The sequence below is a fragment of the Eptesicus fuscus genome, chromosome 6 (genome assembly GCF_027574615.1).
Source record: "Eptesicus fuscus isolate TK198812 chromosome 6, DD_ASM_mEF_20220401, whole genome shotgun sequence".
NCBI classification, from domain to species: domain Eukaryota; kingdom Metazoa; phylum Chordata; class Mammalia; order Chiroptera; family Vespertilionidae; genus Eptesicus; species Eptesicus fuscus.
In genome coordinates, this window is record NC_072478.1 from 17,208,750 (window position 1) to 17,227,692 (window position 18,943).

The 18,943-nt window shown below is 52.0% G+C and overlaps 1 protein-coding gene across 4 annotated transcripts in view; it reads left to right on the top strand.

Moving 5' to 3' along the window:
- UNC13A (unc-13 homolog A) overlaps positions 1-18,943 on the top strand; it is a 59,684-nt gene that overhangs the window by 20,921 nt on the left and 19,820 nt on the right. For 3 of the 4 annotated variants that reach the window (XM_054716818.1, XM_054716821.1, XM_054716819.1), the window contains exons 10-27: positions 539-1,087; positions 1,765-1,873; positions 3,857-3,903; positions 6,128-6,206; positions 6,784-6,855; positions 7,123-7,342; positions 8,523-8,750; positions 9,631-9,772; positions 9,893-10,062; positions 11,596-11,711; positions 12,959-13,122; positions 13,526-13,676; positions 13,976-14,044; positions 14,364-14,453; positions 14,675-14,809; positions 16,773-16,906; positions 18,178-18,263; positions 18,448-18,574. In XM_054716818.1, coding sequence (XP_054572793.1) covers positions 539-1,087; positions 1,765-1,873; positions 3,857-3,903; positions 6,128-6,206; positions 6,784-6,855; positions 7,123-7,342; positions 8,523-8,750; positions 9,631-9,772; positions 9,893-10,062; positions 11,596-11,711; positions 12,959-13,122; positions 13,526-13,676; positions 13,976-14,044; positions 14,364-14,453; positions 14,675-14,809; positions 16,773-16,906; positions 18,178-18,263; positions 18,448-18,574 — 2,688 coding nt within the window. Of the gene's footprint in view, positions 1-538; positions 1,088-1,764; positions 1,874-3,856; positions 3,904-6,127; positions 6,207-6,346; positions 6,353-6,783; positions 6,856-7,122; positions 7,343-8,522; positions 8,751-9,630; positions 9,773-9,892; positions 10,063-11,595; positions 11,712-12,958; positions 13,123-13,525; positions 13,677-13,975; positions 14,045-14,363; positions 14,454-14,674; positions 14,810-16,772; positions 16,907-18,177; positions 18,264-18,447; positions 18,575-18,943 lie in introns of all 4 variants that reach the window. The other variant, XM_054716820.1, reaches the window with a different exon arrangement.

Here is an 18,943-nt window from a genome sequence, read left to right on the forward strand (position 1 = left end):
GAATGCATTTTACAGATGCTCGGGGAATGGAGCCAAGGGCCTGAGGCAGGGCCGGCTGTGAGTGGGGGCTGAGGCACGGGGTGGAGACAGACGGGCCCTGTCCCTGGTGAGGGAAAGGACTCAGCGGCGGGAGGACCAGGTTGAGGTGGGAGGCATTAAGAGCCAGGTGCGACCCTGGTCACGTTTCAGGAGCCCTAGGTCTCCAAGGGGGCCGTGGTGAGGACACTGATTCTAGGTGTTGGGGCACTTGCCACCTCCACAGGCATGGGCAGAGTGGTGTGCAGAGAGTGATCAATGATCACTGATATCATCGATCTGGTTTGTTGCCCGTCCACCCCAACCATAAATGCCACAAGAGTGGGATTTTTGTCTCTTTTGTTCACGGCTGTGTTTCTCTGGCACCTACAGCAGAGCCCGGTGCACAGTAGGTGTTCAAGCGATGTTGCGTGAATGACTGACTGGGTGTTGGACCTGTGTGACGGGGGCTGGTGGCGCAGTGGCTCTGTGCCTGGTCCCTGAGCCCCACCTGTCCCCTCAGCCCCACAGGCAGCAGCCGCTACGCCTCCTCGGGGGAGCTGAGCCAGGGCAGCTCACAGCTGAGTGAGGACTTCGACCCGGATGAGCAGAGCCTGCAGGGATCCGAGATCGAAGATGAGCGGGACCGGGACTCCTACCACTCCTGCCACAGCTCAGTCAGCTACCACAAGGACTCGCCGCGCTGGGACCAGGACGAGGATGAGCTGGATGAGGAACTGGATGAGGAGCTGGATGAAGACCTGGAGGACTTCCTGGAGGAGGAGGAGGAAGAAGAGGAGGAGGAGGAGCTGCCTGAGGATGAGGAGGAACTGGAAGAGGAAGAAGAGGTGCCTGATGACATCCGTGGTTATACTGAACGCCAGGAGGTAGCCGTGGCGGAGCCCAAGGACTTCAAGCGCGTCAGTGTTCCGCTGGCTGCCCCCGAGAAGGAGGACAAGGCTCCTGCTGAGGCCCCCGCCGTGGCCAAGGTGGCTCCTGAGCCAGCCGTGCCTGAGGAAGTGCCTGCAGCTGAGCGGGTGCCCGAGGACAAGCCCCCCAAAGCTGAGGAGAGGTAATGGGAGGGGGCCTAAGGGCTGTCACAAGGTCACTATGGTCAGGGGTCTGTGGTGTCATGATGGAATGAACATGAGCCTGGGGAATGGATTTATTGAAGAAATCGAGATGGGTCCAGGTGGTCAGAGGGGCTTCAATGGGGTCCGAGGGGGTCAAGCTGGGTCATGAAGTAGTTTTAGGGGTTATGAGGGGCTAGATGGCTTGCTGGGGTTGGAGAAGCCACAAGCACATTGGGAGGACCGTGGGCAAATAGGACCCTGTCAGAGGGCCAGGAGTATGGAAGAGGGAGCCAGGGGACCCAAAGCTGTAAGAGATGATGGGCACGTAGGAAGGGGACGGGGCACTGAGACAGGTCAGAGGGGGCACAGGGCCAAGTTGATGTGGGCAGAGCCATGGAAGGACCAGGATGTACAGAGGCATAGTCCCTAAGACTACTTCATGACCCAGCTTGACCCCCTCCAACCCCACTGAACCCCCTCTGACCACCTGGACCCATCTCGATTTCTTCAATAAACACATAGCCCTGTGACCACTCCCCCTCCCTGTTCCCCAGGTTCATGTTCATTCCATCGTGACACCATAGTGTCTCTGAAGGGCCGGGCATCACTCAGAGGGTGGAGGGTGGAGGGTGGAGGGAGAGCCAGCCCTGGTGCCTCAGGATGCCCCTTGCCTCAGTTTCAGGCCCAAAGAAGATGAGGAAGGCCAGGAAGGTCAGGATTCCATGTCCAGGGCCAAGGCCAACTGGCTGCGAGCCTTCAACAAAGTGCGGCTGCAGCTGCAGGAGGTGAGTGAGAGCCCTGGCCAGCTCCCACCGGAGCCCAGTGACCCACCCACACCCATGCCCAGACTGGCCATGCTCCGTTCCCCACTCCTCGAATGCCCCACCACCCTGGTCCTTTTCCGGGCCCCACTCACACCAGACCATGCCACGCCCCATGGGCAGCGTGGCCATGCCCCTTCCCCACTCCATCCACCATGCCTTTGCCTCTGTACATCCTGGTCCTTCCGTGGCTCTGCCCACACCAACTTGGCCCTGCCCTCTTCTGCCCTTGCCCTGGCACCACCATTCCTGGCCTCACCCACACCTGCCTGGTATTTCTCAGCAGGGAAGGGGGACTGGTGATCTGTAACCGTGGAGCTAGGTCATGGCTACAGCCCTGTCAGGGGTCAAGTTCATGGTTAGGGATAGAGCTTAGGGGTAGAGATCAGAATTAAGGCAGCAGTCAGAGGTCAGGGTTAGGATTGGTATTAGGGGAAGAGCTCAGTGCTTGGGTCATACTGGGTGTCACGTCGGGGTTGGGGGAAGGTCTGAGGCCGGGTCAGTATCGGACAAGGAATTCAGAGAACGATACAATTAGCGCCGGGGTCAGGGTGATTTGTTGACTGTTCAGATGGGGAGCAGGATTGAGACCATTACTTATTCCTTCAATCATTCAACCCACTCTGGGCTAGACACAGAGCAGTGTTACTATCCAGGGGGGCCTTCGAAATTTGGGTGGGACTGGCAAGAGGAGATCTTAATCACATCCCCAAAGTCTTCAGCCATCCAATATCAGAGCCACAGAAACTTCAAGTCAAATTTCATATCAGTTCAAACAAAGAATTTTCTTTTTTGACCAAATAATATATTCACACAGTTCCAAATTCAAAAGATAGAAAAGAATATACAGTGAAGTCTATTGAATAACTTTCATTACATCAGCAAATTAATTGAAAAAACAGCAGTTACTACCTTGGTAATGGAACTAGTGGTATGACAAGAAAAATAAATGTGGGCAGGCTCTCTGGGTTTTATAGATGGGGCATAAAACAAACGCAGGCAATCAGAAAAATTCCCTGGAGAAGGGAATACTTCACGTATTCAAAATGCTTTAATAATATTTCAGAAGAGAGCGTTTCCCAGCCCTGCTCCAACCACGTCACCTTTAGTGGCATGGGAGACGGGGGTATAGACCCTAGGTCTACACTGAAACCTGAATGATAAATGGTCGGGTTCAGAAGGTGGGAGGGCATACAAACAGGTAACACAGCCTGGGCAAAGGCCCTGGGGCACTAAAGCAGATAAGCAGATGGGGCTGCAGGGAGTTTAAGGAATGACAGAGTCTTATGAGTGTCTGAACCAGCCCCTGAGAATCCCAGGAGACTATAGAAATACTAGAAGCCCAGTGCATGATATTTGTGCACTGGGGGGGGAGGGGGGGGGTCCCTTAGCCTGGCCTCGCCCTCTCACAGTCCGGGAGCCCTCGGGGGATGTCCGACTGCCACAGAGGCGGGAAAGGCTCCCACCACCGTCACCGCTGCTGTGCTCACCAGCTGTGAGCCGGCTTCTGGCTGAGCAGCACTCCCCCTGTGGAAGCGCACTGACCACCAGGGGGCAGCTCCTGCATTGAGCGTCTGCCCCCTGGTGATCAGTGCGCATCATAGCGACTGGTCATTCCGCTGTTCGGGTGATTTGCATATTAGCCTTTTATTATATAGGATAAGCTCTTGTTGGAACGATGCTAACACATCCCCAGGTTTGACAGACGAGGAGACTAACATCCACTAAGGTTGGTGGCAGAGAGGAGCTCCTTCCTCTCTCCCCATTTTACAGATGGAAAAGCTGAGGCCTCGAGAAACCCAGTGAGGTCCCTAAGGACACCCAGTGAGGACTGGGACCCAGGTTTCCTGCCTCCCAGCCCAAAGGGGAGACAGAAGTGGGTGTGGAGCCTGTCTTGCCGTGGGGAGGGACAGCCACACTGACCACATTTGTCTGTCGGTCCCATAGGCCCGGGGAGAAGGAGAGATGTCCAAATCCCTGTGGTTCAAAGGCGGGTGAGTAATGGAGCTTTTGGGGGTGGGAGGAAGTTTTGAACCCACAGCTTAAGGCCGGTTTGCACCATAGCCTGAGGCCAGCAAAGGCTGGGAGAGGTTCCATTTAGATAGGGCCGAGATTGGGCATGGGTGGAATAATGGAACCGCTGTCATAAGGCACTCAGGAGCCAAAGATAGTAACATGTTGAACCCTTACAACAAACCCATGGTAGGGGCCACTACTCTGCTTTACAATGGGGAAACTGAGTCCAGGGAGGAACATGCCTTGCCCAAGCCACTCATAATTCAAAAGTGCTTCCCCCAATGTGAGATAAAGGAGAAACCCATTTTTCCCGCACCGCCCATCTGTCACCCTGGAGTGAATTTTTTGCTTTGGTTCTGCATTTAATAATCTCAGATTATTGCTGTTGCTGCTGGCACTTTCATTAACATAGTCATTTGGGCCCTGGCAGTGTGCCTCAGTGGTTAGATTATCAGCCTGTGGACCGAAGGGTTGTGGGTTCGATTCCATCGGGACATGTGCAGGAGGAAGGTAACCAATCGATGTGTTTCTCTCACTTCGATGTTTCTCTTTCTCTCTCTCCCCCTTCCTCCCTCCCTTCCACTCTCTCTAAAAAAAAAAAAAAAATCAGTGGGAGGAAAAAATTAATCCTTTGTTCTTAAATGGAGCAATTTGTCAGATCTAACTTCTTAAGTTACTACTCTTTAGGGGTGTTTTTTTCCGCCTTTGGATGGTGAGGTTAGAGGATGCAAAAGGTATTTTTAAATTACACTCATGTTTTAAAATAGCAGCAGGAGAGTGACCTGCTTCCCTCATAGGTCTTTTGCAAGCAGAGACAGGAGTTGTGATTCCCAGATGAGCAGGGGAGCCCCAGAAGCAGGGACTGAGATGGGGGTTCCTGGGTGTGTGATTGACAGGGGAAGCTCTCTCAGGACACCTATGTGACAGGCAGGATCAGGCCCGGGAAGCAGCTTGAGCAGAAATGTAGTTCAGGAGCCGCCAGGCTCTGCCTGATTTTTGCAGGGGGCACTGGAGCATGAATTGCACCCCAGAGCTTGTCCAAGAGTCATTGGCTGCCAGACACCTCTCTCATCGGCCAGCCATTGGCCAGTGAGAACCTTCTGGAGAGGAGCCGCCGCTGAACTTTCTCAGGGATGAGCACACCTGTCTGTAAAAAGAATGCAGACGGGCCACTATGGCGTCTGCCACCGTGCTCATTCAGTTCTCCAGCTACGGCCAAACTGCCGAGAGACAAGGACACAAACACAGTTTCCAGCTCCCGCATTCCCATGGGAGTTGAAATCACTCCTTCCAGGATAGATTTTCAATACACACACACACACACACACACACACACACACACACACACACACACATTGGTGCGCCGACCCATGCACCAAGAAGTCTGGTTCGATTCCAGGTCAGGGCACATGCCCAGGTTGCGGGCTCCATCCCCAGTACGGGGTGCGCAGGAGGCAGCTGATCAATGTTTCTCATCGATGTTTCTCTCTCTTTCCCTCTCCCTTCCTCTCTCTAAAAATCAGTGAAAAAAAACATATTTTTATTAAAAAAGAAAGATTTCCTTGATATTTTTATATATTATTTAGGATTGCCTTAATTCAAATTTTTACTAACTATAGGCGCATCTCCCCACCTCCCAGACAAGGAAGGTGAGGCCCAGGCTTCATTTCCTGGGTCTGCTGTGACAAACGACCACAAACGGGGGGTTTAAAACAACAGGAATTTATTTTCTCACCGTTCTGGAGGCCAGAAGTCCAGCGTCAAGGCGTGGGCAGGACCACACTCCCTTGACACCCGTAGGGGAGAATGTTTTCCTTGCCTTTCCAGCTTCTGGTCGCTGTCAGCAACCCTTAGCATTCCTTGGTGTGTAAACGTGTTACTCCAGTTCCTGCCTCCATTGCCACACCACTGCCTTCTGCCTGTGTGTCTCTCTTCTTAGAAAGACACCCGTCCTATGGGTTTGGGGCCCACTCTACTCTGGTATGACCTCATCTTAACGAATTACCTCTGCAATAACCCTATTTCCAAATAGGTGCTATTTTGAAGTCCTATGGATTAGGATTTGAATGTATCTTTTGGGGGGGACACACAATTAAATTCTTAATACTTGTGAAATCGCACGCCCTGCCCCAGCCTCAGGTGATGTCTGTTGGAGGAAGGGAGACTTCCCGGGCCCTTGACGTCCTTGTGTGTGTCTTACAGCCCTGGAGGTGGTCTCATCATCATCGACAGCATGCCTGACATCCGCAAGAGGAAGCCCATCCCACTCGTGAGTGACCTGGTAAGTGCCCTCGCCCTCCCGGCTCCTGGCGCTCAACCTGTGCAACTGCCCATGGCAGACCCGGGCCCGGGGGCCGGCCAGGCGTTCTCTGGGACTAACATAATCTGATTTCTGCCCTTTGTGCTGCTTGGATACCTCAGGCCATGGTGAGTGAGTGATGGTGACCTGGGCCCCTACCTCTCCTTCCCAGACCCCTCCACTGCCATCTTCCAACTGGCCCCACCCCCGGGTTCTGGGGAGGGAACCTTGCCAGGTCCTAGTTCATGGGTGGGGAAGAGAGCAGGCGACTCGCCGCCTTGGTTCCCGGTGTGGCTGGTGGTTTTGCCCTGTGGCTGGTGAGCATGGCCAAGTCTGGCCCGTGGTGGGAGGGTGTGGGTGAGCCAGGGGGGTGCGGCTGCTCACCTCCCAGGGTCCCTTCTAAACTGGAGCTTCTGTCATTTTCCAACTCTTTGCTGGTTCTGCTCCTGCTGCCGTGACCTGTGTCCTATTCCTCGTGACTGGCTGTGGATTCTGCTCTCCGCGACAATCCATGGGTGTCAATCAACCCCATGGCTCCCTTGGTGGCGTCCCACCCCAGTCCCTGGTCCAGTCCAGAAAAGCGGGCATCACCTCAGCCTTGGCCTCCAGCACTTTGAACAACGAGGAGCTGGTGCGTGGGGGTGTGCGGTGGGCTTAGCCGGGGGCTTCTGGAGGAAGAGGAAGAGGGCGTGGCAGAGACGGGCATTCCTCACTCTCCGGTTCGGTAGCTCAGCATCGGGGTAGCACCCTCTGTACACAGGAACCGGTGAATCCCGACCCCGTGGGGGCGACGGAGGGACTGAGACTAGACTAGACTCTGCACAGGGTGAGGGCGTGGCAGACAGGGCCCCCAGGTGAGGACGCTGCGCCCCACGCCGCACCCCTTCCCTCCCCGCAGAAAAACCACGTTTACAAGAAGACCCTGCAAGCCTTAATCTACCCCATTTCGTGCACTACGCCGCACAACTTCGAGGTGTGGACGGCCACCACGCCCACCTACTGCTACGAGTGCGAAGGGCTGCTGTGGGGCATCGCGCGGCAGGGCATGCGCTGCACCGAGTGCGGCGTCAAGTGCCACGAGAAGTGCCAGGACCTGCTCAACGCCGACTGCCTGCAGCGTGAGCGCGGGACTGGGTGGTGGGCGGGACTGAGTGGTGGGCGGGGCTGCGTAGTGGGCGGGACTGAGTGGTGGGCGGGACTGAGTGGTGGGCGGGACTGCGTGGGGGCGGGACTGCGTGGGGGGCGGGACTGCGTGGGGGGCGGGACTGCGTGGGGGGCGGGACTGCGTGGGGGCGGGACTGGGTGGTGGGCGGGACTGAGCGGTGGGCGGGACTGCGTGGTGGGCGGGACTGAGCGGTGGGCGGGACTGTGTGGTGGGCGGGACTGAGTGGTGGGCGGGACTGCGTGGTGGGCGGGACTGAGCGGTGGGCGGGACTGTGTGGTGGGCGGGACTGAGTGGTGGGCGGGACTGTGTGGTGGGCGGGACTGCGTGGTGGGCGGGACTGAGCGGTGGGCGGGACTGTGTGGTGGGCGGGACTGAGTGGTGGGCGGGACTGCGTGGTGGGCGGGACTGAGCGGTGGGCGGGACTGTGTGGTGGGCGGGACTGAGTGGTGGGCGGGACTGGGTGGGGGGCGGGACTGGGTGGGGGGCGGGACTGCGTGGGGGGCGGGACTGCGTGGGGGGCGGGACTGAATGGGGGGCGGGACTGAGTGGGGGGCGGGACTGAGTAGGGGGCGGGACTGAGTGGGGGGCGGGACTGAGTGGTGGGCGTGGCTCCGCGGAGGCGGGGCGCGGGCCGGCCGGACTGCGAGGTGGGTTTGAAGAGAGGGGCGGAGCGGGGAGCGGTGGGGGCCGCGGACGGGGACTCGGGGCAAGGGTTAGGGCGGGACTCCTTCTGGGGGGAGGATGGGGGGAGAAGAGGGGAAAGGAGGTGTGAGAGAGTCGAAGACGGCTGGGGCGGGGCTCAGGCCCTGGCTTCATAGCTGGGATGGGGTTGGTTAATGAGAGACCCCCATTCCCCCGGAGAAAAACGGGTTAGGGTTAGCTCAGCAGGGGGCAGAGAGCAGAGAGGGGGTGGGGTCTTGGAGGGGCAGGGGATTCAGAGGGGCCGGGCTCTGCAGGGTAGAAAGCCTGGCGGGAGGAGGTATTCAGAGAACAAGTAGGAAGCTCTAGCTTGGGGGTTATTCGCATGAACCCCCACGGCTTAAGGTGCCCGCGGCAGCCGCTGAGGGAGCTCTGGAGTTGGGGTGCTGGCTCCGGGAGTGCTCCCCGACAGCGCCGGCTGTCCGCTTCCGCAGGGGCGGCGGAGAAGAGCTCCAAGCACGGGGCTGAGGACCGGACGCAGAACATCATCATGGTGCTCAAGGACCGCATGAAGATCCGGGAGCGCAACAAGCCCGAGATCTTCGAGCTCATCCAGGAGATCTTCGCTGTGACCAAGGCCGCGCACACGCAGCAGATGAAGGCGGTCAAGCAGAGCGTGCTGGACGGCACGTCCAAGTGGTCGGCCAAGATCAGCATCACTGGTGAGGCCACCCGGTCCCTTCTTCCCAGACCTCTAGCTCCCTCCCAGGCCCCTTCCTTCCCTTTGCTGCGCATGCTTGAGCCTATCCGTGGCTTTCCCAGGTCCACGTGTGTGTGCATCTGTGCCCACAGGTGGACATGTATGTCTCCAAATGTATGTGCATGACATGCTATCTGGGTGCATCTCGATTAGTGCCCCCAGAATCAGATCCCAGGAAAAGTAGTCGAGGGCACATGGATTGTCTGGGAGGCGATCCCCGGAAGCCCCGTGGGAGTTTGGAAGTGAAGCTGGACCAGAATAAGCTCTTCACAGGGTGCCAACAGCAGGCAATGCTGTGGACACCTGGGGCTCATTCCCACCTGGGGCCACTAGGAGACAGTATTGAGTTCCCATGTCTGTGGGCCTACCCTAGGGTGTTTATCCAGGCCCAAACTCATTGGGATTTCCCAGGAGACAGACTCCAAGATGATTCCAGGGCAGATGGATGTCCAGCAGGTGGTCCCAGGACGCTCTAGTAGTGGGTGGAGACAGAAGTCTGGGAGCAGGGAGGGAAGTTGCCCTGCAGGGGGCACCAATGAGTAGGTGATTTTGTGGTCAATGGGGGTTCAATCCTACAGGGGAACTTCAAGGGCACAGTGTAGAGCACACACCTGAGAATGTCCCACTCTCAGGATGGCCCTGGGGCTCCTTCCCATCCTTCATTGACTGAGGGTTCTCTGGATATTAATTCTCCCGCAAGGTCAGTGTGCCCAGTAAGCAGTCTCAGCCCTTAGGCCACATCACAGGTGTCCCCAGCAAGCAGCCTGGAGCCCCTGGAAATGCCTGTTTTCAGCATACCTTCTTCCTGGAGCCCACCTTTATATGTCCCATGTGTCTTCCAGTGGTCTGTGCCCAGGGCTTGCAGGCAAAGGACAAGACGGGATCTAGTGACCCCTATGTCACCGTCCAGGTCGGGAAGACCAAGAAACGGACGAAGACCATCTACGGGAACCTGAACCCTGTGTGGGAGGAGAACTTCCATTTGTAAGTGCCCGCCTGGGCCCCCTGTGGCCCATGCAGAGCTCCCTACCGGGGCAGCCCAAGGGGACGCCAGTACCAGCCCCAGCCAGCTGCTTGACCCTCGTTCCCACCTCCCCCCTGCAGTGAATGTCACAACTCCTCAGATCGAATCAAGGTACGAGTCTGGGACGAAGACGATGATATCAAATCCCGCGTGAAACAACGGTTCAAGAGAGAGTCTGACGACTTCCTGGGGCAGACAATCATCGAGGTGCGGACGCTCAGTGGCGAGATGGACGTGTGGTACAACCTGGGTGAGCAAGGGGAGGGGCCTGCAGGAGGCAGGGAGGGGGCTCCAGGGAGCCAACCAAAGTGGGGAACCCAGTTGGAGGGGAGAGACACCGTGTCAGAAGGAGTCAGTCCAGGAGCCCAATCTGATGGAGGAGGCAGGGTCTGTGGGCCCCAATCTGGTGAAGGAGGCAGACTCTGTGAGCCCAATCTGATGGCGACAGGAAGCACCCCAGGTTGAGAGGGTGAACAGAAGAACCTAGGACAGTGGTCGGCAAACTCATTAGTCAACAGAGCCAAATATCAACAGTACAGCGATTGAAATTTCTTTTGAGAGCCAAATTTTTTAAACTTCTTCTAATGCCACTTCTTCAAAATAGACTCACCCAGACCGTGGTATTTTGTGGAAGAGCCACACTCAAGGGGCCAAAGAGCCGCATGTGGCTCGCGAGCCACAGTTTGCCGACCACGGACCTAGGAAGTTCTTAGTTTGGTTTGAGAGGGTGTGGGAGGGACAGAATCTCTGTATTCCAGTCTCATGGGGGACACAGGAAATAAGGCCTGGGGATCCTGGTCTGAGGAGAGAGGCACAGACCCAAGAATCCAACCTGAGAAGGAAGATGGAAGTTTAAGAATCCAATGTAAGAGAGGAGGTATAGTTTGGGCATCCTAATCTGAGAAGTGAGCTACAGACCCAAGAACCCCATCTAAGAAGATGAGTAGAATCTGTGAGCCCAATCTGGTGGGGGGTGCAGGGTCTGTGAGCTCAGTCTGGAAGTGTAGGAAGAACCCACTCTGAGAGGAGTGAGCAGAGCCGAGGAACTTAGTTTGGTTGGAAGAAATCTAGATACCCTATTCTGATGGAGAGTCAGGAAGCAAGACTTGGGGATCCTAGTCTGAGGAGAGAGGCACAGACCCAGGAACCCTATATGACAAGATGACTAGACTTTGGGAAGCTTGATCTGATTGGGAACGCAGACCCCGGGAGCTCAATCTGGGGGAGAAGAAGTGCTTAGGGCTCCTAGTTTAAAGAGGGAGATGCAGACCAAGAATTTAACCGGAGTGAAGAAGCAATGTCTGGGATCCTAGCTTGAAGAGAGAGACTGGGGCTAAGGAATTCTAGTCTAATGGGAGAGACACGAGTCTAGAGTCAATCTGAGGAGAGACGCCCAGGCCTTAATTTCAGGGTGTCTGGGAGTTCAATAGTCATGCATACATTAAAATAGCCCAGGGATAGTCCTGGCCAGGTTTGGCTCAGTGGATAGAGTGTCAGCCTGCGGACTGAAGAGCCATGGGTTCAGTTCTGGTCAAGGGCATGTACCTCAGTTGCAGGCTCAATCCCCAGCCCGGGGCTTATTCAGGAAGCAACCAATCGATGTGTCTTTCTCACATCGATGTTTCTCTCTCTCTCTGTCTCTCTTCCACTCTCTCAGAAAATCAATGGAAAAATATCTTCGGGTGAGGATTAACTAACTAACTAACTAACTAACTAACTAAATAAATAAATACTTTCTCTAGATTGGGAGGTTCTGACACTACCATCCCTTTCTGCCCTGCAGACAAGCGGACTGACAAATCTGCTGTGTCTGGTGCCATCCGGCTACACATCAGTGTGGAGATCAAAGGGGAGGAGAAGGTGGCCCCCTACCATGTTCAGTATACTTGTCTGCATGAGGTGAGGCCCGCTGCTCCACCCTGCCTTCAAAGCTCACTGTGATCCTCCACATTACCTCCACTCGCCACTTCTGCCGGCCCGGCTCCTCCCTCTTCCCTCCTTCCACACGCCCCTGGGCTTCTGAGGCTGTCCCCCATGCCATCCTCTCTGCCTGGAAAACTCTTTCCCATCCATCAAGGTCAGCTTCAGGGTCCCCTTCTCTAGGAAGCCCTTTCTGACCTCCCGGCAGGCTCTCACTACCCAGCTCCAGGTCTTTCATCTGGCCCATTCTTGAACCCCAAAGTTGGGCTGTTTGGGTCTGTGTCTATCTCTTCCAGCTGCCGGGGTATAATTTAATTTGTTGTATGAATAAATGATTAAATAGATGAATGAGTGATGAATGAATAAAAAATGGAGGGATGAGTGGATGTGTGTGTGATTGAACCATTGGAAGTATAGATTAATGGATGGGTGAATTTGGGGGTAGTTGGATAGATGAATGGGTAACTAGATGGATGGACAGATAGATGATGGATGCATGTATAAATTGATGGGGGACAGATGATTGAATGGGTAGGTGGATGAATTATTGGATGGACAGATTAAGTTGTATGTAGCAGATGGGATAGATGGGTGTGTGGTTAAATTATTAGGAGGAAGAATGATGAATTTAGGGGTAGTTGGAGAGGTGGGTAGATGGACAGGTAGGTAGATGGGTGAATGAATGGAAGGAAGGGTGGGTAGGTGGACAAATAGATGGGTGGGTGGATGGATGAATGTTTTAACTATTGAAAGTATAGAGGTATAATGAGTGAATTTTGGAGTAGTTAGACAATGGATGGGTGAATAGATGCATCAACAGATGGATGAGAGATGAATGGGTGGATTGATGGTTGATTGAGTAGAAGGATGAATTGTTGGATGGACTGATTAAGTTGTGAGTAAATGTGGATGAGATGGATGGATGTGTGGTTGAATTATTAGAAGAGTGAATTAGTGGATGGGGGAATTTGGAGATAGTTAAGTGGATAGGTGGGTGGGTGAGTGGGTAGATGGACAGGTAGACAGATGGGTGAGTGAATATATAGGTGGATAGATGAATTATTGGAAGAATGGAGGAGGGACAGGTGAAATTTTTGGTAGCTGGATGGGTGAAAGAGTAGATGAATGAGTTAATGAATAAACAAATGGATAGATAATGTAAGATGCCCTACACCTGCCCCCTTGTGCCCCCTTGCACTCTCTGACTCCTTCTCTTGTGTTGGCAGAACCTGTTCCACTTCGTAACTGACATGCAGAACAACGGGGTCGTGAAGATCCCGGATGCCAAGGGTGACGATGCCTGGAAGGTTTACTATGATGAGACAGCTCAGGAGATTGTGGATGAATTTGCCATGCGCTATGGCGTCGAGTCCATCTACCAAGCCATGACGTGAGGCTGTAGGCTGGGGTGGGCATCAGGGTGAGGTGCAGAAAACTGAGGCAGGGGGGTCACCAAGTGGATACTGGCAGATCTGGGATGGAAGGGTTCACAGGGAAAGGAGTGGAGAGGAAGTGGGTATGGTAGGTGTCATGTAATTCTCCTGGAGGTTAGGAAAGGGCCAGTGCTGGGGACTGCAGTGACAGGGATGAGAGCTGGAGTTAGAGGCAGACATAGGGCAACTCGGAGAGGAGACAGAGAAACTCCAAGGACAGAATCAGGTAGAGGGAAAGGGGATAGTTGCGGGGGGCGCTGGGAGGAGTCACTCACGATGCTGTCTTGGAGGCATTCTAGGTGGGGCCCAGCCTGTCGTGGCTGGACACCAGGCCCAGTGCTTCTCATTCCCTTCCACCAGCCACTTTGCCTGCCTCTCCTCCAAGTACATGTGTCCTGGGGTGCCTGCTGTCATGAGCACCCTGCTCGCCAACATCAATGCCTATTATGCGCATACCACCGCCTCCACCAACGTGTCTGCCTCTGACCGCTTCGCAGCCTCCAACTTCGGGGTCAGTCCCAGGGCCTGGGGGATGAGGGAGAACCCACACCTGTGCTGGTGAAACCCTATTCAACTCCCCGATTTCCAATTTGGACTTGACTTGCTGTGTGACTTTGTACCAGCCACGTCTCTCTGAGCCTCGGTTTACCCTTCTGTAGAATGGAAGCAGATGTTATAAGGGTTCAGTTCAATGGTGGATGGGATGCCCTTCCTGTAAGCCCTCAGCCAATATGGCAGCCACCTTTCACTGCTACACTTGATGCCCAAGTCCCGGCTTCCATCTAGTCTCCTCCTCTTCTGCTTCCCCAGAAAGAGCGCTTTGTGAAGCTCCTGGACCAACTGCATAATTCCCTGCGAATTGACCTCTCCATGTATCGGGTGAGAAATGCATGCACGATGACTTGCTTACCCCCATACATGTGTGCCCAGGAGGGACAGCTTCTAGCAGGCGTGCACATGGGAGGACCCATCTCAACATGCAGAATGTGTTCCTCTAACAAGTGTACACCTATGTGAGCAGCACCTTCCCAACCGACTTGCTGCATCCAAGAAGACCTCCCAGTTACGTCAAGGTGTTCTCATTGACCCCCAACTCACTTCCTGAAACTTCGGGGCTCTTGTATCTCCCCTAGAACACTGTCTCCTATCCTCTCCTAACTTTCTTCCATAACCTCTCCTCTCTTCTCCCTTCCAACAGAATAACTTCCCAGCCAGCAGCCCAGAGAGACTCCAGGACCTCAAATCCACTGTGGACCTTCTCACCAGCATCACTTTCTTTCGGATGAAGGTAGGAACGGGAACCCAGTCCCATTAGCTCTCCAAGAAGGATTCTCTAGGACTCTTAGGTCCTAAACAAGCAGCATTTCTCCTGGAGAGCAGTGCCCTTTCTCAGTGCCGCTCTTTTTTCATGTTGGTACAATGTTTCCTTAAACCCAGGATCACTTGTAGCCACTTCCTGGGCAACTCTCGTCCCAGTTTGACCCATCCATGCCCTCTCCATCCCTCTAGGTGCAAGAACTCCAGAGCCCGCCCCGAGCCAGCCAGGTTGTGAAGGATTGTGTGAAAGCCTGCCTCAACTCTACTTATGAGTACATCTTCAATAACTGTCATGAACTCTACAGTCGGGAGTACCAGACAGACCCTGTAAGGACTCCAAGTGAGGCAGAAAGGAATTGTAGACACCCACCAGACCCTGGCCTAAGTCCCAGATCTGTTCCTTCCCAAGTGATTTAACTGTTCTGAGCCTCAATATTTTCCTCTGTAAAATTAGGTCATTAATTAACATCTCAGGATTGAGGATGAGATACAAGCTTTAGATAAAATTTAGTTACATGCTTAGTACCGGTATACAATAAGTGTTCAATAAATTTGGTTTTAGTTAAACTTTTTTAAAAAATATATATTTTTTTGATTTTTTTTTTACAGAGAGGAAGGGAGAAGGATAGAGAGTTAGAAACATCAATGAGAGAGAAACATTGATCAGCTGCCTCCTGCATGCCCGCCACTGGGGATGTGCCCACAACCAAGGTACATGCCCTTGACCGGAATCGAACTGGGACCCTTCAGTCCGCAGGCCGATGCTCTATCCACTGAGCCAAACCAGTTAGGGCGGTTTTAGTTAAACTTACTTGAGTTGACGTAATACAGTATGCCTGGAATTGAATTACTGCTCAATAAATGTTGAGTTGATTAAATTTTTTAAATGATTTTAATTGATTTTTTTTTTTTAGAGAGAGAGGAAGGGAGAGGGAGAGAAAGAGAGAAACATCAATGTGAGAGCGAAACATCGATTGGTTGCCTCCTGCATGACCCCTACTGGGGATTGAGCTTGCAACTGGGCACATGTCCTACCCAGGAATTGAACCAGCAACCTTTCAGTGCACAAGACGACAACCAACTGAATCACGCTAGCCAGGGCGAGTTGAATTGATTTTTTTTTTCAGTAGAGTTCAGTTTTGGTCATTTCAACTTAATTTATTTGAGATCTTTCAACATGTGTTTATCTACACATATAATGTCCCAGGCTATCAGAAGGAAAAGATGTATAAATTATAAATTTAAAACCCAGGGTGATTAGCCTCAGGTGGCCCCTCCCTCAGCTTGTGTTTCTGACAGGAAGTAACCACATAAGCCGAATTCAGTTCAATTTTATTTCCATCTGTTCATTTACATTCATTTTACTTGAGTTGAAATCAAATTGCTCTCAATTGAATTGAGTTGAGGTAAAGTGGATTAAATTGAGTTTAGTTCAACCATAATCAGTTTAGTTCCATTTATTTCTATTTGGTTGACTTAAGTTAAAATTGCTCTTGGCTAATTAGTGAGCAGCACTGGATTGGATTGAGTTTAATTTAATCGAAGAAAAGTTTATTCATTTCCATTCAGTTGAATTGAGTTGAAGTTGTTCTCGACTGGGTTGAGTTGGAGTCCGAATGAGCTGGTTGTTGGATTAGGTACAGTTGAGTTCAATTGAATTGGGTTCGGTTGGGCTCATTTCAGTTGAGTTGAGTTACATTCATTTCCATTGATTGACTAAAGTTAGATTGAGTTAGCCTGAGCATGTTAGGTTGAGCTGGATTGGGTTGACTTGGGTTAGGTTGGGTTGGGTTGAATTCAGATCAGTTTATGTCCATTATTTTTATGTAGGCTGGTGTTGATCTTGGAGAAATTGATTAGGCTAAATTCAATTCACTTTATTGGAGTTAAATTCCATCCAGTTAAGTTTAATGTTACTCTATAAAGTGTAATTGGCCCAAGTTCAGTTCCACTGAATTAACTCTGAGAACTGCCATCTGCTAAGCTAAGTGGGTATGATTTATATTCACTTCAGTTCCATTTGGTTTAGTGGGCTTGAGTTTGTTCAGCTAAATTCAGGTCCATTCTGTTTTATGAGCTGGGTCTAATTAAGCTTCATTAAGCTGAATAGATATAAGCTCTGCTTGAGCCAGTTTACGAGTTCAGTTCCTTCCCATGCTGACCTCCCACCTGAACCACACACATGTTAATGGGGCCCATTCATCAGCAACCTTCTGCACCTCAATAATGAACTGACTGAAGCCCCAATCCCTGGACCCCTTGGAGCCAACATCTCCACTGCCCCATCCAGGCCAAGAAGGGGGAAGTTCCCCCAGAGGAACAGGGCCCCAGCATCAAGAACCTCGACTTCTGGTCCAAGCTGATCACTCTCATAGTATCCATCATCGAAGAAGACAAGAATTCCTACACTCCCTGCCTCAACCAGTGAGTTGTGTGTCTATGTAGTTAATTATCTGGAGGTTATTGTGTATGTGTGTGCACAATTTTGTGTCTAGTGCACAATCTTGTCTAACTATACATAAAATGTTGTATATGTGGGGGAAATTGTAGGTGGGGTTATATCTAGATGAAATATGGCATAATTTGCAAACATAAACATAAAATTGTGTGTATGTACACAATTACTGGTGTAATCAGACATGTATTTTATATGTATTGATTTGTGTGAATAACTGTGTACATATGTATATAATTTTGTGTGTGTGTGTGTGTGTGTGTGTAGATTCATAAGTAACAATAGATAATGTTCTAGTATTTACTGTGTGCAAAATACTCTTCTGAATTTTTTACATTTAAATTGCATTATCTCTTACATGTGTGGATGAACTTTTGTGTGTAGTTGTGGTCTGTGGGTGTATGTGTGAATTGACTTCAATATACAATATTGTGTATTATGTGTGACTGTGTGCAGTTTTGGTTTGTGGATTTATATGTCTGTAGAATTTTCATCTCTTGTAGTTTAAAGAGCTATTGTGTTTTATTTCTCCCTGAAGTGGATGCTAGAGGGGCCCCTAACTCTGAGGTGCCCTGATCTCTTGGTTACTTAGATATGGAGTTAAGATCAGGGACATTGGATGGATGGATGGATGGATGGATGGATGGATGGATGGATGAATGAATGGTTGGATGGATGGATGGATGGATGGATGGATGGATGGATGGATAGGTGAATGAATAGATAGATTTAGATTGGTGGAAGGATGGGTGCGTGGATAAAGGAATTGATGTATGTGTAGATGGATGGATAGATGGATGATTGGATGGAGGGATGGAAGGAGGGAGGAATGGATGGATGGATGGATGGATGGATGGATGGATGGATGGATGGATGGATGAATAGATGGGTGAATGGATGAATAGGTAGGTTGATGGAAGAATGGGTGGGTGGATAAAAAGGATGGATGGATGGATGGATGGATGGATGGATGGATGGATGAATAGAGAGATGAGTGGGTAAATGGATGGGTATATGGATGGATAAAGGGGTAAATTAATAGATGGGGGGATATGTGGGTAGAGGCTCAGGAGAAGAAGGGCCTCAATGCAGAGTCACTCAGCAAGTTGGTGACTGTGAGGGAACTTGAATACAGATCCTTCTGCCTGTACGGCACAACTCTTTGACTAGGAAGGCCTAAGTAGCCTATGCCATCTGGCTCCTAGCTGTCAAGTTTTCATACTTCCATGACTTTTATCAGGTTTCCCCAGGAGCTGAATGTGGGTAAAATCAGTGCTGAAGTGATGTGGAACCTGTTTGCCCAGGACATGAAGTATGCCATGGAGGGTGAGTCCCCCACGCCATGTCTCCCAACCTGGCTTGAGCAGACAGCTGTGTCTTCTCCAAGACTGTGAGTGCCCTGTACCTTCATGCCTGAGCTCGAATATCAATGATGGCCAGTGTGGGCACTGCCAAGACAGAGGGTGGCAGATCCTCCTGGCTGAGCCACCCCCCTTATTCCCTGCTCCAGAGCATGACAAGCATCGCTTGTGCAAGAGCGCCGACTACATGAACCTCCACTTCAAGGTCAAGTGGCTCTACAATGAGTATGTGACAGAGCTTCCTGCTTTTAAGGACCGAGTGCCAGAGTACCCTGCGTAAGCCCCCTGCCCAGAACCCAAATCAGAACTATAGTGCTGACACTACACTGAGGCCCAAAGAGGAAGGCTCACCTACTCAGGGTTCCCTGGGCATCAAGGGCACAGGTGGGGCTCAAATCCAGGGTTCTCCATTCTTAGCCATTGGCCTATGGACTCCTATAGCCAAACACTTAATAATCATAAGTACCAGGAACTGTGCTAAGCAGTCCCACATGTCTTTTCTCATTTAATCCTTTCAACAATTCTATGAGATGGGAACATCATCATTTTTATATTGTGGATGAAGAAATAGAGGGTTAAATGCTGAAGGATTTTAAATGCTGACATCCAGTAAGTGATGGAGAACAGATGTGAACCTGGAATGTC